This window comes from Tenrec ecaudatus, chromosome 13, assembly GCF_050624435.1.
Source record: "Tenrec ecaudatus isolate mTenEca1 chromosome 13, mTenEca1.hap1, whole genome shotgun sequence".
Taxonomy (NCBI): Eukaryota; Metazoa; Chordata; class Mammalia; order Afrosoricida; family Tenrecidae; genus Tenrec; species Tenrec ecaudatus.
The window spans coordinates 67,263,664-67,280,659 of record NC_134542.1 but is presented as its reverse complement, the minus strand read 5'-3'; the positions used below and the strand labels follow the sequence as shown (position 1 = coordinate 67,280,659).

The following is a 16,996-nucleotide window of genomic DNA, read 5'->3' as shown; positions in this document are numbered from 1 at the left end:
CCCACCAAGAAGGGGCAGGAAGGGAAGGGCTCCGAGCAAGCGGTGGCTCGAAAATGCTCTGAAGTACCGGGCACCTCGCGCCCGCGGGCCCAGAGGGTAGAGCTCTCCGCAGCCCACAGACCTCGGGCGGGAGGCGGAGGGGAGGGCGGGTCTGTGCCCCAGGCCGGTGCCCACCCTCTGGAGGCCCAGCCCCCGTAGGCGGTCGAGAACCCGCGGGCCCCGCCTCCCAGGGAAGAAGCTCGGAGAAGTCACCGCCCCGTGCCGTCCCCGAGCAAGTACCCCGCGGCCCCGCCGAGCTGCCCTGCGCGAGCGCGGAGTATGGGCGCAGATGGCCATGGACGGCTACCGAGGCTTCCTGGCGCTGCTGGTGTCCGCGCTGCTCGTGGGCTTCCTGTCCGTGATCTTCACCCTCATCTGGGTGCTCCACTACCGGGAGGGGCTCGGCTGGGACGGCACCGGGCTCGAGTTTAACTGGCACCCGGTGCTCCTGGTCACCGGCTTCGTCTTCATCCAAGGCATCGGTACTGACACCTCGCGGGCGGCGCGGGGAGGGCGGTGCGGGCCAGGGTCCGCGACAGAGCGGCTACGGGGTGGGGTGCGAGGGTGGGGTGGGGGCTTGGGGCTAGTCGGGAGCCCAGCAGGCGGCTGGGGGGGCTGCGGCGGGGGCGCGGAAGCCCGGCGGCAGCGGAGACCCGGTTCGGGCCGCCGGGGGCGGGGTGCGCACACCCTCCCCTGGGAGGTCCAGGCAGGGGTCGGCTGGGCCCCGGCTGCGGGCAGCGGAGCTGGCCCGCGAGGTTAACTCTTTCCAGCAAATGCTGCGGCGAGCGGAGGCTCAGCAGGGGGACCCGACCCGCGGCCTCGGGGCGCGGAAACAATCTTGGCACAGTCTTTCGTTGGAGTTGTTTTCGGGGCTGCGGATTAGGGAAGGAGAGGAACGAGGCGGGGCGGAGGAGGCGAGGGTGCAGGGGAGTCTTTAGCCTGGTCTGGTGACACCCCTCGGGATCTGCGCTGGGCGAAGGGGCAGGCCGGCCGGTTCCCTGCGCCAGCTGAGCCTCCGCTGCGGGTTTCGCTCTTTTTAGAGCGCTAAACGGCCGGGACGCCAAATGTTCCTCGGCCCCGTTTGTGGATGTGGCTGCCGACGGGCGAAGGCCCCTGGCAGGCTTCCTGTGGGGCGCTGGCCGGATCTCGGTCGTGTAAAGCCGGAGTTGCCCCAGGATGCGCGGGGAGGGGAGACGCTTCTGCTCGGGACCCAGCGCCCCGGGCTTCGCCGCGTTTGCGTGCGGCCGCTGACCAGCCCGCCCCGCCCGCATTCTTGGAATTGGGCTGGCGCGGGGCGGGCTCGGCCCAGGGCGGTTTGGGCCCTCGGTTTGTGTCCTGCCTCTCGGAATGTCCTTTGGCTGCTGTTTGGTTTAAGGAACTTCCAGGTGCAAACGCCATTTATTTGTAACCACTTTCCGAAGATCAAACTTAAGGCCTTGGCAGGAAATGATATTTTGTTAAAAAAAAAAAAGTAGAAAGTGGTGGACCCGGTTTATGTGGCCGTAAATAATGAAGCGTTTTACCCCAAATATTGGCTCCGTGCCCTTGAGCGAGCCCAACCCATTACTACTCCAGGGGGAACCGAGAAAGAAAAACTGTTTATTAAGCCGCTAGCCAATGGAGCCAAGCTGCTCACATCATTCCAGTTTCTAAGTGACCCAGAAAATCAACCACACAGCCATCGACTCCACTGAGACTCACAGCGACCCTATAGGACAGGGCAAAACTGCCATGTCAGTTTGTAATTCTTTACCGGAATCCAAAGCCCCTTCTCGGGTGGCTGGTGTTTTAGAACTGCTGACCTTGCAGTTAGCAGCTCAACTCTCAACCACTATGCTACCAGAGTGACTGATAATTATGTCACTTTCTTCCAACAAGATTAATCACACATTATAGGTAGGTGGGGGTGTAATTCTTATGCTACATGACATTAAGTACATAAAACAGTGAGTACATAAAAGAAGAATTCTATACTTCATTATCTTGACATCTCCTTTCCAAATGATGACTGCTTCTCAATCTTACACGGTGAGAAAGCTGGACCCCAAGCAGGCTTCAAGTAAAAATGAACACTCTCAACTCTTGTCGAATCCTTGGAAACAGTCAAAACACAATAATTAACATCTAGCAAAATTGATTTTACTGAAACAAATCTATCTCGGAAGAAGTCCAGCTTCTTAGAAGCAAGGATGGCAAGACTTCCTGTCACGTCTTTGGAACTTGCTATTGGGAGACTAGGCCTTGGAGGAAGACATCATTCTTGGTAAGCAGAGAGGCAGTACCAAAGAGGAAGACTCTCAACAGACAGATGGACATGGACACCGTGCTGCAACAATGGCTCACACATGAGGACCATCGTGAGGATGGTACAGGACTGGGTGGGGGTTCCTTGGAACCAATTCTATGGCACCTAGCAACAGTTACAAACTTGGCTGACTCAACTTAAAATGGCCTCAGTCTTGCTCATGGGTCTTGTCATAGCTCACAAGAGGTTGCCAAGGGTGGGGGAAGAGGTGTCCAAGGGTAACCTCACCTCTGAGCAGGCTGCCTTTTCTCCACCGATATTTAACTCACCACACACAAAGCAACCAAAAAAGACGGACCTCCTTCCTAATGGAAATGGTTTTGTTTCTGTTTAAAACCTGGGCTGCAGCCTCCAGGTGGTATGGCCGTTATTCTTGGGTGTAGTGAAAGACGTTACTCATGCTCAGAGTTTGTTCTGAGGTTTGCCTGGTATAGGACTGGCATCAAGGCGTGAGCGCTGCTGCCCACCGATGTTATTATTTCGTTGCATAATTCCCACCAAGTGTGCAACTAAACAAAAATAAGACCATGGCCAAGTTCCAAAAGCTGTCAGCAGAAGCACACCTTTCCTAGTGGAAGGGAAGGACTCTGTTTGCTCAAAGAAGTAAAACAGTCCCTTCATCTGTTCCACCAATGGACCCAGGGCACCTTCTAAGATTTCCCTCCTCCGGATTCAGGCTGAAGGAAACTGGCGGTGGGCGGTGTGGCTTGCTGCTTTACTTCTCAAAGAGGACAGAGTCACTAGGACTTATTCAGTGTGCTTCCCGTGTGCCAATGTGTGTGTTATCCCCGCGGCACATAGGGGGACACGGAGGCACCAGCCGGTAAGTGACGAACCCACAGAACATAAGGGAAGTCTTTTCAGTGGCCTTTTTTCAAGACCTACTTCTCTGCTTTTATAGCAATATGCTTATTTCCTGCAGAACATCTTTTTTTAGAGAACCAAAGCGCTGTTTTCCAAAACACACTTTGAAACCTGTATGAGTCCATTATCGTTCTCCTACAAGACTTTCCCTAAAACTTCCCTCACCTTTGAATGTTTTCTGTTCTGATTGTACATATTTGGGGGCAAAAGCTATGTAAAGAGCTATGCTGTTGGGGCAGGGAATGTGCGGATGCGCTTTATACAATTGATGTATGTATATGTATGGATTGTGATAAGAGTTGTATGAGCCCCTAATAAAATGTAAAAAAAGAAAAGAAGAGAAAAAAAAGAGCTATGCTGGAAATTTTCATCTGCTTTCATGAACATCTTTTCTTTAAACTTAGTTCCGATATTTGTATTACTGCTCAAATAGTTCCAGGAAGGCCCTCAAGAGGATGGATTGGCACGATGTTGGGACAAGGGGCACAAGCATAGAAACAGTTGCGAGGATGGCACGGGTCTGGGCGGTGTTTCATTCTGTTGTGCATAAGGTTGCTATGGGGCGGAACTGACTCCATGCCACCAAGCAGCAGTTGCCCTCTCAACCATATCCATCCTGTTTACTGTATGGCTCCTAGATTTGCAAATCACTTTGATTACATAACCTGTTTAATCTACATGAACATAAACCATTGCCGATAAAGGGAAGCATGTACCAGGTTCTCTCCACTTCTTCCAAATCTTGCTCCCACCCCATCTCCTCACCACAAGCCCTAAGAAGACCCCTATTGCTGGAAGGACTTGTTGGGTACCATCAAGCCGACTCAGACTCCTAGCAATGCAATGTGATAGAGGGGATAACCTCATAGGATTTTCTAGACTCTGAACGGGAGAAGATCGCAAGTCTTTCACTAAGTCGTTTTCCAGAAGATTGTTGGATGGGTTCAAACCACCAACCTTTCCTCTCGTGGCTGTTTGCTTGCACCTCCAGGACTAACACCCAACCCAGACTGCCCACGAGTCTGTTCCAAGGCTTAATAACCCTAATAGCGTTTCCAAATGCCGAACATCTTTACAAGAACAAAAAGCCTGATCCTTATCCCAAGAAGCAGTTGATGGATTTGAACTGCCGTCCTACCGGTTAGCATGCCAGCGCTCACCCAGTAAGGCCACGGGCCTCTTTACCACCCAGTCTGCCATTGCTGTCGAATCAATCAGACTCACATGACCCTGCATCAGGTTTCTGCAGCTGCAAAGATTTATGGGAGCAGATAGCTTCATCTTTCTTCCTCGGAGCAGCTGGTGGATTTGAACCACCCACCTGTGTTTAGCAAGTTGTGTACAATTGCTTCCGGGAGAAACAATCTAGGCTGTGCTTTTTCAGGGCTCTAACATGAGGTTACACAGTCCTTCTGTGATATACTAACTATGTGGGACTGAAGAAAGGAAAGCGGAAGTAACAGGTCTACTGCTAAGCCTGGGATGCTTTAAAGATGCAGTCTACAAACAGCAAACAGGATTAGAACCTGCGAGGACAAGTGCAAGTCCTTTCAAACAGCTCGAAGATGTGAGCTCCGGTTAAAGCAAAGCTGACAAAGACGACGACGTCAAAAACCTCCCTCTGTCTCTTCTTGTGTCTCCCTCCGCCTCGCTCCACACACCAGCTCACATGGACATTCCAAGTCCACTTCGGGAAGTGGCAGCAGACTCTGGGAAATCTAAACCTAACTGAAACCTTCCCTCCACCTGGGACTCTAGGTAACAGACTGTGCATGAATGCGGAAGGGCTTGAACGTGACCTCTAGGAGAAGGCTGTGTGTTTCTCTAACAGGAAGTTTCACATGCAGTAAGTATACCGCCGGGAAATCAGAGAAGCAAACCTTGAAAAGACGCTCTCAAAGTGGCAGTTGACCTTTGAAAAGGTTCGGCTAGATGGAACGAAAATTCACGTAACCAAGGTCAGCAAAAAGCGGTCTTGGCAACGCTGCCCTCCTCAGTTTCCCACCCAGAGATCTCCTCCTATTACGTACATTGAAGGAAGCGAAACTGCATAGGCCAACGATCTCCAGTTAGTTGGCTTTGTGACAGAGCGAACTGCATTTAAGTAACGTTTAAAATAAAAGACAGGCATAAAGAGTAGTGGTGAGAAGGCAGTTGGATTTCCTCTCCAGGTGTCTTGTGCAGATTCCCAGACCAGTGTCTGAAAGGGTTCTTGGGGTGAAACATAGCAAATATGATACAGAGACCCTCGTTTCAGAAAGCGTCCCAAATACCTACACCCAAACCACTCTTGGGGGCACCATTGATAAGAAACGCATCAATCTTAGGGAAATGAGGATTTGGGGAAAGTATTAAGAGACAATTTAAGGTGACCCAAAACACCTTGTTATCAATTCAGGTAGTTCTCTTTTTAAAAATGCAAGCAGAATAGCAGTCGTCCATGGCAGTCCAACAATAGTCATTAAGTGAATAAGTGATCATTTAAGTACTGTAGCTAAACCGGAACAAAATGCAAGTTTATAGCTACTCCTTTGTGAAGATAATAGTAGTATCTACGTAAAAGTAATAGTAATATAGAAGATAATAATCTTATCTAAGTATAAGATACCCCCACCCCGCCCTTCCCAGCACTCTCCTAAGCACCCAGTTTTCAGAAGCCTGACTTAGCCAACCTTAAGAAAGAAATGGGCATCGCATTGCCCTGGAAACGCTGCTTTACTCGAAGGCCTCGTTGCAGTAGGAGGTTACTAGCGAAGTACCCTTCATGCACCCTCTTTCCTGCCTAGGGACAGCACTTCAGCCATTCCAACTTCTCTGCATCATTAAATTCCTCCCCACATTGGATTATTTCCAATATATTGTCATTGATATTATTTAGTTAAACCCACGCTCCTCACCCTCTGTCATCCGACCGCTCCTTTGCTCGCCTTACCACAACTTGGCAAAAGTTTTGTGGAAGCACTTAAGTGAAGAAAAGCAAAGACTTCCGTATGAGTTCACCTCAGCATAAAGGAAAAAAGAAAACAAACAAACAAAACCCTCACAACTACACCAATACACATCCTTATGGAGAAGAGAGGGAAGCTGTCAAAGACTTCATTTTGCGTAGATCCACACTCAGTGCGCAGAGTAGCAGCAGGCAGAAGACTTCAGAATGGACTGCACTGATGGAGCCCTGACGGCAGCATGGTTGTTGGTTGCTAACCGCAAGGCCCCTGGCCACTCCACAGGAGAAAGATGGGGCTTTCTACTCCCATGAAGAGGTACACTCTTGGAAACCCACAAGGGCAGTTCCACCCTGTTCTGTAGGGTTGCTATAAGTCAGAATTGACTCCATGGCAAAGATTATTATTGTATTGGGCAAATACTGGCACAAGATGTGCCTGATTCAGGCCAGGATCTTTTCAGTCGCGTCATATGCATTTGAAAGCTGGACAGCGAATAGAGAATCCCCCAGAAGAACTGATGCTTTTGAATCGCGGTGCTGGCAAAGAATATTACCTAGACCATGGCGTGCCACAGGGAAGACATCGTCTCAAAACAAGGGCAGCCAGATGATCCTTAGAAGCAGGTGGGGCTTCATCTCACTTATTTTGGACATGTTAGCAGGAGGCACCAGTCCCTGGAGAAGGACATCGTGCTGGGGAAGGACAGGGTGAGCCAAAAAAGAGCCCCTCAGTGAGCTGCCGTGACCCAGTGGCTGCAACAACAGGCTCAGACATGGCAACAGTGGCGGAGATGCTCCGGGACCAGGCAGGGTTTCCTCTGTTTGCACACAGGGCCCCAGTGAGGTGGAACCAACCCAGTGGCACCTAATAACTACAATTCTCTGTTGAAATCCTCCCAAAGAGGAGCTCACCCCACGGCTCCATCATAGTTACTTTTAGCGCAGCAGTAACCAATGGCCTTCACATTGGTAATCCCAGTGTCAATTCTCGGCCCTCAACTTGCTTGACAGAAAGGCCACATTTGCTCTAGCTGATCTGTTGTTGCCCTTTGAGGCACTTTTTACACTTGGCTTCCAGGACCCCCCATTTCCTTGGTCCTTCTCAGTAGTCCCTCATGCTCAATCTAGAGTGCCTGAAGACTCAGTCTTCTGACCCTTTCTCCTTCCCTTCTACACACATTCATTTGGGGAGCTCATTTAATCTTGTGCTTTAAATACTCAAATATGAACTTCCCCCTGTTGGTGTCTTCTGCCCATACTCTCACCTGTGCTGCAAGCCCACATATCCACCTGCCTCCTCAGACTCTCTCCGTGAGTATCAAACATACCTGCCCAACTTTCAGCTCTGTCTTCCTCTCATCTCCACCACCATTCCTCCCATAGACTTCCTGCTTCTCAGTATACGGCCACCTTCATCCTTCTAGATTTCCAAACCAGAACTGGACAGCCATCCTTGCCGCCTCTCTTTCTTGCACACTTGCCCCAGTCCATCAGAAAAGCTTACAGACTGAAATGGAAACATAATATTTTCATATTAGGAATGCTGGTGACATAGTAGTTTCACCGTAGGCTGCTAACCTCAAGGTCAGCAGTTCAAACCCTCCAGCAGCTCCTGGGGAGAAGGAAGAGGCTTTTTACTTCCATAAGGAGTTAGAGTCTCAGAAACCCACGGGACAGTTTTACCCTGTCCTAGAAGGTCACCATGAGTCAGCACTGACTTGCTGGCAGTGAGTTTTTTTTGATTATTCATATTCTGATCACTGATTATTTTAATGACTTATTAACTTAATGTCTGTCTCCTCTTACTAGAAGAAACGTTTCTTAAGGGCAAAGATTTTATCTGGTTTCTTTACCACTGTAGCCATACCATGTAGAACAGTAACACCTAATAGGCACTCCATAACTATTTATTAAGGAGTGAAGGTTTGCTCAACCCCAAAGGAGTGGGCTCATAAAGGTAAGAAGTGAAGTAGATTTTGTGTGTAGCACCATTGAGGGGTGTTCCTGGGCTCAACAATAGAGCCATAAGATACCCAACAACACCCTGGGCACTAGTGCAGTCAGAAAGATGTAGGACAGGAACCCGGACTTTCCAGCAGTCAGCATCATCCCTGCCTCGTTAGCAGGTGCGCTGGCAGCAGACGTCCATGTGAACCGTCCAGGCTGACCTCAAAACTCTCCTCTCCTCAGGTGCCAGCTCAAGCAGCAGAATAGGAGATCCACGTGTGGTGGAGTGGGACAGAACTTAAAAACGCCACACACACCCCACCCCCAAACCCCGCTGCCTCTGCCTTGACACACTTGAGTTGTGATGCAGGCAAAGAATGTCGAAAATACCATGGATTGCCAAGGGAACAAGCAGATCAGTCTTGTTAGAAGAAGTACAGCCAGCATGCTGCTTGGCAGCAAGGGTGGTGAGATTTTGTCTGACCTACTTTTGGACATGCTATTAAGAGAGAACAGTTCCTGAACAAGGACATCATCCTTGGTAATGTGGAAGGGCAAAATCCTTTGAAACTTGATTCTTCATATAGAAAGTCTCTTAAGAGGAAAAACAATTTGAAATAACTCTACATACTTTGGCTGCCTTTCCCCCCCTAAGTTTGTTGAAATGTTCATTTAGTCAGTTACTTCCTATAATAGGCTATTCATTTCATTAAAACCCATGAGTATTGAGTCTATTCCAACCCATGATCAAAAGAACTCGCTGCCATCAAATCAATGCTGACTCACAGTTGCTTTATAAGAGGGCGTAGAACTCTTTCTGGGAGTAGAAAATCCCATCTTTTTCCACGGAGTGGCTGGTGGTTTTGAACTACTGATCTTGTAGCTAGCAGCCCAGTGGGTAACCACTACATCACTAGAGCTCCAACCAGTAGTGGCCATATTTAGGGTTTCCAAGCTTGCAAATCTTTATAGAAGCAGAATACTTCATCTTTTCCCCAAGGAGTGGCTAGTGAGTTTGAACCACTGACCTTGCTATTAGCAAGCCAATATAATTTGCATATTTGCATATAACTAAGCAATTACTACATGCCAGGCACTGCATAAAACAAGTAAGATACAGTGCTGTCTACCAGCTATTCTTATTTGCGTGGTGAGAAATGACCTAGGACTTAAAAAAAAAATGTAGGTTATACTGAGCCCTAAATGTTTACAGCTAGTTGGGATCTTCAGCTCAGTTCCTTATTTTAGAGATCAAACACCTGGCCTGGGTCAGACAGCCAGGCTTGATCAGAGGCCAGAGCGGTTTCTAATCATAGTATCTATCCGCAGCACAAAAAATATATAACTGCTTTCTAACAACACAAAATGCCCAGAGACCTGTAAATGTTTAGCCAATTAATGAAATATTCACTTTCTTTACACGTGTATTTGGTATCAAGTAGCCTTCTTTGCGAGAATCCCAGTCACTTCAAAGAGAGGAGTTTCTAGTGCCAAGATGCTGAAACACATCTTCCAAATCACTCTGTTCATTTCGATTCTCCAAGGGTTTTCAGTTTCAGGAGATTCATGCCAGCGCCCGGTTTGAATGGGCAGGCGTTTCAAAGCTCAGCTCCTCTTTGATGCCCCATAGGGATCTTCTCACGAAGTCTGTTGAAGCAGGGCTCACTGCTCTCTGCATTTCAACGTGAGCTCCTCTGGCTAGAGTCTGGTAAACTCTGGGGTGCCCAGGGAAATGAGTTACAGAGATCAGTCGGGGATCCAGTTCTAATGAGTTACCAAGGAGGGCAAGACAATGCTTACCAGTCAAAGAGTGCAGGAAATCTAAGGGGCCGCCTGGCTTTCAGGAGAATTCAAGAGCTTTTAAAGTTCCAGGGCACTTCAAACCCAGGAACTTATCTTACTCTTGAATTCATGTACAGATCACCGAAAGCTGAAAGTGTAGAATACGTTTTGCTTCTTTGATGCCAATGAGTTTAGGTTTATTGAGTCTTTAATCAGCTAATAATTGAGTCAGTGGTAGAGATTGAGTTTCCAATTGGTGCATTTAAAAAGGACTGCTTGATTTCTGGAGGATAGGGTATGAATTCTTGTGCTTTAGTAGGCTTTATTTATCCAACACCCACTTACCCAATGCCTACTATGTGCCAGGCCCTGTGCTACGGATGTCACAGTTAACAAGACACGTTCCAGCCCTCGTGAATCACAAGACTGAAACGGATTCAATCACGAGATTGAAACTAATGCCAAGTGGCTTCCCAGGTTTGGAGACATTTCTCTCCTCCACCCAGCTCCCCTCCCCAGAGGCAATTTGGCAAATTCTAAATTTGATTGCCTTCTGTAAGGCAAATTTGACTATATACATATTTTGCAGTGATACACATAAGGAAAGCAAGCGTCAAACTTAGAGATTAATTAACACCTTGGAGAATAAATATTTTTTGTATATTCCTGAGTTTTTATTATGTAGCTAGGAACTGCGGAGTTTTCTGATCATTAAATTCAAGTCACTGTATTTTCCCGGGGCTGTTTATTGTCAAAAGAATAATTATATGTGGCGGCGTGTGTTGTTGTTGTTGTTGTTGTTTATGATAACACTTGCCTGCTGCACTCCCACAACTGTTCCATTCAAAGGCTTTCTGATATGTGTTCATCGCATTTTCTGGAGCAAATGATCTTGCCAATTAGAACCTGTAACAGAAAATCCTTGTTTCAGCCACAAGTAGCTGTTTTGTACCATTTCCCCACCTTGTGGGCAGCGGAGACGTGTTTCTTCCTTCTCACTGAACCTCAGGAATGGTGTCTAAGGAAGTGCCAAACCAAAGAAGCCAGAAGCATTCCGAGTCCCCTCTCCAGGCAGTTTTTGCAAGGGTTGAGAGTAGCTTCTTGTTTAAGAAATGTGGTTGGACTTGTTAAGCTTGCCTTTTCCTCCTGTGTGTGTGCCGTTCTGAAAGCATTGAGACGGAACGCGTGTGCGGCGGTAACGTTCAGTCTCCCACCTTCTTTTGTCCTGCAAGTACTTAGAAGCATGCCCAGCTCTTCAGCAGAGCCCACGGGAACAAACAAACTCACTCCCTGACGCGGGCTTGGCTCTGACTCCTGGGGACCCCTTAGAGGACAGAGAACGGCCCCTGGGGGGTAACTGTTTACAGGAGTAGAAAGCCTCATCTTTCGCCCACAGAGGGGCTGGTGGTTTCAACCTACTGACCTTGCAGTTAGAAGCCCAATATGTAACCTACGGTGCCACCAGGGCTCCGATATCAATGTAAAGTCTCGCAAAGTCCATGACCTTCCATGACACGAGAGTCTCAGATCTTCACCAGAAGTTTGCTGTTGAGATGGAGTGGCAGGTTGGTAAACTGACAAAATGTTGTGCTCGCTTTTTAACAATCTTGAACCCTTCCAACCACCAGGAAATAGTCTGCTGGATCCCCAGGCACTCAGTATTTATATTTACATTTATATTCAAAAGATATTAAGATTTTTGCAAACCTAAAAATATGTAAGCTAGAGAAGAGCGGTTGGTGGGCATGAGTCGGATGACGGACTAGAGAAACTGAGCAGGCAGCCAGCGCTAAGCTAGAAGCTGAGAGGAGAGAGATGGGAGAATTTTCCACCAGAGGCCGGCACTTACACACCAAGATTGTCTGGGGCCACTGCCTGGTACTCACCCTCATGTGTGATCTCACTGAAGACCTAGGTGCCATGGCGAAGTGTGGTGAAGGAATCATGGTGCCCCACTATCTTGAAAAATAGCATCTGGGGTCTTAAAGACTTGTCTCAAAACAAGCAGCTAAGTTAGGAGTTAGCTAAATCCAAATGGAAATAGCACACTAGACTGTGTAATCCAAGGATTGCAACTAATAAGATTCAAACCAGCAGGAGGGAATGGTACCCGACGTCTAGTTTGTGCAACGCTGTGGATGATAGTGGTGGTCCCAAGTCCACTTACAGGATCCCACGTGGAATGAGTCCCAGGCAAATCCCCAATGCACTTAGGCTAAGAAAATTAGCAGTCCTAATATCAGACAAAAGGCATTTTAAAGTTGATTTCAGCATCTGTATTTAGGCTGGAATGTGACACCCTGTAATCTGAATTTCCTCTGTACCCAATGTGAATTTATTCTAAAATTTTAGTGTTCTTTGCTTTCTTTTCGACTGAGGTCTTTACCTCTTTTATATGATCATTGTTGCTAGGTCCTTGTTGGCTGTTTGCCCTTGTTTTGTATGTTGATCTGCACAGGGAAGCCAGGATTGCTGGACTGAGGCCCAGAGGGGAAGCGGGGAGTCAACATCAGTGGATCCCAGAAGGAAGAAAGGCTTCTGAAGGGAATGGTGGCCATGGGGGCACAACCTTTCCTGATGCGACTGAGCTGCCGAATTGTAGGACATGTTAACTATAGCTTAATATAATGTAAAAAAGTTATATATATATATATATATATATAAAATGTTTTTAAAAATTGTCTGGGAACATTGGGATCAAAGACAAGCTCCTCCCACACTCTGGAAACCCCAGAGACTTCCCTTTTGCACTGATAGAACCTCAGATGGGGATTTAATGATGCCTTTATTAGTCATTACTCATTAATAAGAGATTATATTGTCTTATTTATTCATGATACTGCTAGGAAAAGAAAGCCAGTGTGTAAGCAATTTGAAAAATATGTGAGTAAACATAAAAGATTCAAGAATCAAGTAGATTTTACTTTTATGGAAACTTGGGCACATTCCTATGCAATGCTTGTAGTATTCAAAACAGTGAACGCTTCCTTCTGCCCTGGGCCCAAGGCGTCTTAGAGGTTTTGACTTAAAAAAAAAAAGGAACCGCTTTCCTGGTGCACAACCCAACCCTGATCCAAGCCCTCTGCCATGAAGTTGTTCCTGACTCACAGTAACCCTCCCATGTGGGGGCTCTTTCTTTATTTTAATAAGCCATTTTATCAGGGGCTCTTACAGCTCTTATAACAATCCATACATCTATTGTATCAAGCTCATTTGTACATATGTTGCATCATTTCCAAAACATTTTCTTTCTACTTGAGCCCTGGGTATCAACTCCTCTTCCTCCCCACCCTCCCTCCCATCCTCATGAACTCTTGATAATTTATAAATTATTTTTATTTTCATATTTTACACTATCCTCTGTCTCCCTTCACCCACATTTCTGTTTTTTGTACCCCTGGGGTGGAGGTGTACATTAATCATTGCAATCAGTTCCCCCTTCCATCCCCTTCCGCCCCCACTTCCTCTGGGGGTTCTTTATGTGAGCAGTCAGCCACGGCTCTCCTGAAGAGCAGCTGACGGATTGCATGGCTGACCAGTGCTCACGCCACAACATGCATGTAGAAAAAGAAATCCTAAATGATGCGCTTTCAGAAAGTGAACACACCTGTGTAATCAGCACCCGGATTTCTAAAAACATACTTGGTGCCCTGAAATCACCCTTGGAGCCCTGTGTAACCCCTGTTACTGGTGGGAACAGCCAGTTTTGATTTGGGGAATATTTTATATACGGGGGTCCAGATTGGGTAGAAACCACCATTTTCTTTTCAGATGTAGAGGTGTTCAAGTCCACTCATCTAAGACTCCAACTCGGCGGACGGTGCTCTGAGTCTGTTGCTGATGACAACAGTGACCAGGCTCTCTCTCTCTCTCTCTCTCTCTCTCTCTCTCTCTCTCTATCTCTCAAATAATTTTACTGGGGGCTCGTACAACTCTTATCACAATCTATCCATCAATTGTGTCAAGCACATTTGTACATTTGTTTCCATCATCATTCTCAAAACATTTGCTTTCTGCTTGAGCCCTTGGTATCAGCTCATTTTCCCCCCTCCATGATCCCCCCTCCCTCCTGAACCCTTGGTTAGTTAAAAACTATTATTTTGTCATATCTTACAGCGTCCGATGTCTCCCTTAACCCACTTTTCTGTTGTCCGTCCCCTAGGGAGAAGGTTATATGTAGATCCTTGTGATCGGTTCCCCCTTTCTACCCCACCTTCCCTCCACCCTCCTGGGATCGCCATTCGCAGCACTGGTCCTGAAGGGATCATCTGTCCTGGATTCCCTGTGTTTCCAGTTCCTATCTGTACCAGTGTACATCCTCTGTTCTAACCATATTTGTAAGGTAGAATTGGGATCATGACAGATGGGGTGGTGAGGGGGGAGGCATTGAAAAACTAGAGGAAAGTTGTATGTTTCATCGGTGCTACACTGCACCGGCTGGCTTGTCTCCCCCCGACCCTTCTGGAAGCGACAGTGACCATGTGCTTGTCGCTGTGTGCCATCAAGTTGATCGGTTTTGGCTGAGTGATGACTTCAGGACAGAGCGTAGGGAAGTGCCCTGCAGGCGACCTACGATGCCAGGTCTTTTCTCCCACAGAGTAGCTGTGGGATCGAATGGCAGATATTTCTGTTTGCAGCTGAACACCTAATGGTCGTGTGGCCAGGGGTCCCTAATAATAACAATAGTAATATTCATTGTAAAACCACTTAATTGAGGTGAGGCAAGTTAGTTAACTCCTTAGAGTCTTTCTCTTGGTCATCCTTGCATAGTATTTTCCTCGGAGGAGCCCTGTGGTGCAGTGGTTAGGAGCTGGGCTTGCATCTGCATGGTTGGCAGTTCAGAACCACCACCAGCTCCAAGGGAGCCTGGTTGAGTTTCCTAGTCCTCTCAACAGCTGCAGCCTCAGGAACCCAGAGGGCTGTTGGGGGTCAGTATGGACTCCATGTTTTGTTGATTTTTCCTCTCTCAAGAGTTGCGAATTAAAATATAAGCAGATAAACCATTTATGCATGTGTGCATGCTTCCTTTCAAAGGCTAAACACACACACACACACACACACACATTGCAAATGAGGTTAACCAGGAAAAGGGGAAGATACTTTGTTATTAGGCCATCATATATCGGGCAATCTTCTTTTACCACGACCTGATCACACAGCATGCAAAGGCTCTACATTATGGCTAAACAATCACCAAGTCATTGGGCAGAGAGGCACTTGCTTGCCCTGAAAACTCTTAGGCCTCACAAGAGTGTGTCGCTGAATCAGCAGATGAGAAAAAGCTTGACTGGGGGATGGGAGGGGGTGCAACCCTCAGTGCTTGAGTGGACCTCAGTTTGGTTTCTGGACATTGACAGGTCTGCAGGAAGCACTCTGCACTCACTTATTTTACCAATACTGTGGGTCACACCAGTCAGTGCGTGCCAAGTAAGTTAAACTGGTGAAGTCTCAGTAGGGAAGGGAGGCGGTACTGCTGCTGCCTTCCTGGCTGTGGTACTGTACCATCATTTAAAGTGGACCTGTAGGGAAAAGTAGGTGAGGGCTGTGTGGGATCTCTGTGTTCACCGCCCCCCCCTTTATAATTGCCTGTGAATCTATAATTATTTCCAGCTTTAAACATTTTTAAATATACCCTTAGTCTGAGCCAGTCTCAAAACATGAGTTCTTCCCTTTTAAAAGCTACAGCTTTTTAATAGTTACAGCTTTTCAAAGTCTACTCTTAAGATGTTGCACTAAATGGTTTGAGAGTATTCATTGTATATAAAGATGATTGTACAAACCCTCCTTGTCTCTAAGGACATATAATCAATCAATAGTTATAAGATACCTGACATGTAAACATATTAATTTATAATGAAAGGAATAGAGGCCAGTGTACATGTATCTATATGTTAAGTATTAAGAGAGCAGGCGGACTTTGGGCCTCTACTCAAGGCCTCCCTAAACACAAGAACATTTTGTTCTATAACCTGGCACTCTTTGATACTCACCTTCCCAACACAATCGCTGAAGACAAAATGGGTGCATAAGCAAATGTGGTGAACAAAGAGGATAGTGCCCGGCTATCAAAAGATCTACCATCTAGGATCTTAAAGGCTTGAAGTTAAACAAGCAGCCATCTAGCAGGGAAACAAATAAATAGCCCACATGGAAGAAGCACACCAGCCTGTGTGATTATGAGGTGGCGATTGGAGCAGGTATCAGGTAGCAAAAGATCCCAAACAAACAATTATATCAATGTGAAAGAGGGGGGTTGGAGTGGAAACCCATCTGTAGATAACTGGACATCCCCCCACAGAAGAGTTATAAGAAAGGGACGATTCAACCAGGGTGCAGTATAGCGCTGATGAAAAGAAACACACATCATTCCCCTAGTACTTCAATGCTTCCTCCCAACCACTACCATGACCCAGTTCTACCTTACAAATCTGGTTAGACCATCAGAGTACATACACTGGTACAGATAAGAGCTCTCAACACATGGAATTCAGGATAGATAAAACCCTCAGAAACAGTGGGAGTAGCGATATCATGAGGGTAGGGGAATGGTGGGAGGGGAAAGGGGGAGAAAAGGGAACCCCATCACAAGGTTGGATATATAGCCACCCCCACAGGAGACAAACAACAGAAATGTGGATGAAGGGAGACAATGGACGGTGTAAGACGCGAAATAACAATAATAATATATAATTGATCAAGGACTCATGAGGGTGAGAGGGTGGAGGAGGGAAGGGAAAAAAGTCCTGATAGCCAGGGCTCAAGTAGAAAGAAAATGTTTTGGAAATGCTGATGACAACCTATGTACAAGTGTGCTTAATACATTTGAATGATGGATTGTTACAAAATTTGTAAGAGCCCCCAATAAAAGGATTTTTTAAAAAGTTCATGGCAAAAATACAAAACAGTTTTAAGATACCTGTATATCAAACCCACTTCCATTAACTTAATCCTGACTCATAGGGACCCTATAGGACAAGGTAGAACTGCCCCTTCAGGTTTATGAGGCCGTAAATCTTTACGGAAGCAGAAAGCCTCATCTTATTTTCCTAAGTAAGCCGGTGATGGGTTCCAGCTGCTAACCTTGAACTTAAATAGTCCAGTGCTGTGTCGGT

The 16,996-nt window shown here is 47.0% G+C and overlaps 1 protein-coding gene across 2 annotated transcripts in view; it reads left to right on the top strand.

Annotated features, from left to right (window-relative positions):
• Window positions 1-215: 215 nt before the first annotated feature.
• The window catches only part of CYBRD1 (cytochrome b reductase 1), a 29,993-nt gene continuing 13,212 nt past the window's right edge, over window positions 216-16,996 (top strand). The window contains exon 1 of one of the 2 annotated variants that reach the window (XM_075529310.1): window positions 216-521. In XM_075529310.1, coding sequence (XP_075385425.1) covers window positions 329-521 — 193 coding nt within the window. In that variant the 5' untranslated portion in view covers window positions 216-328. The remainder of the gene's footprint in view (window positions 522-16,996) is intronic. The other variant, XM_075529309.1, reaches the window with a different exon arrangement.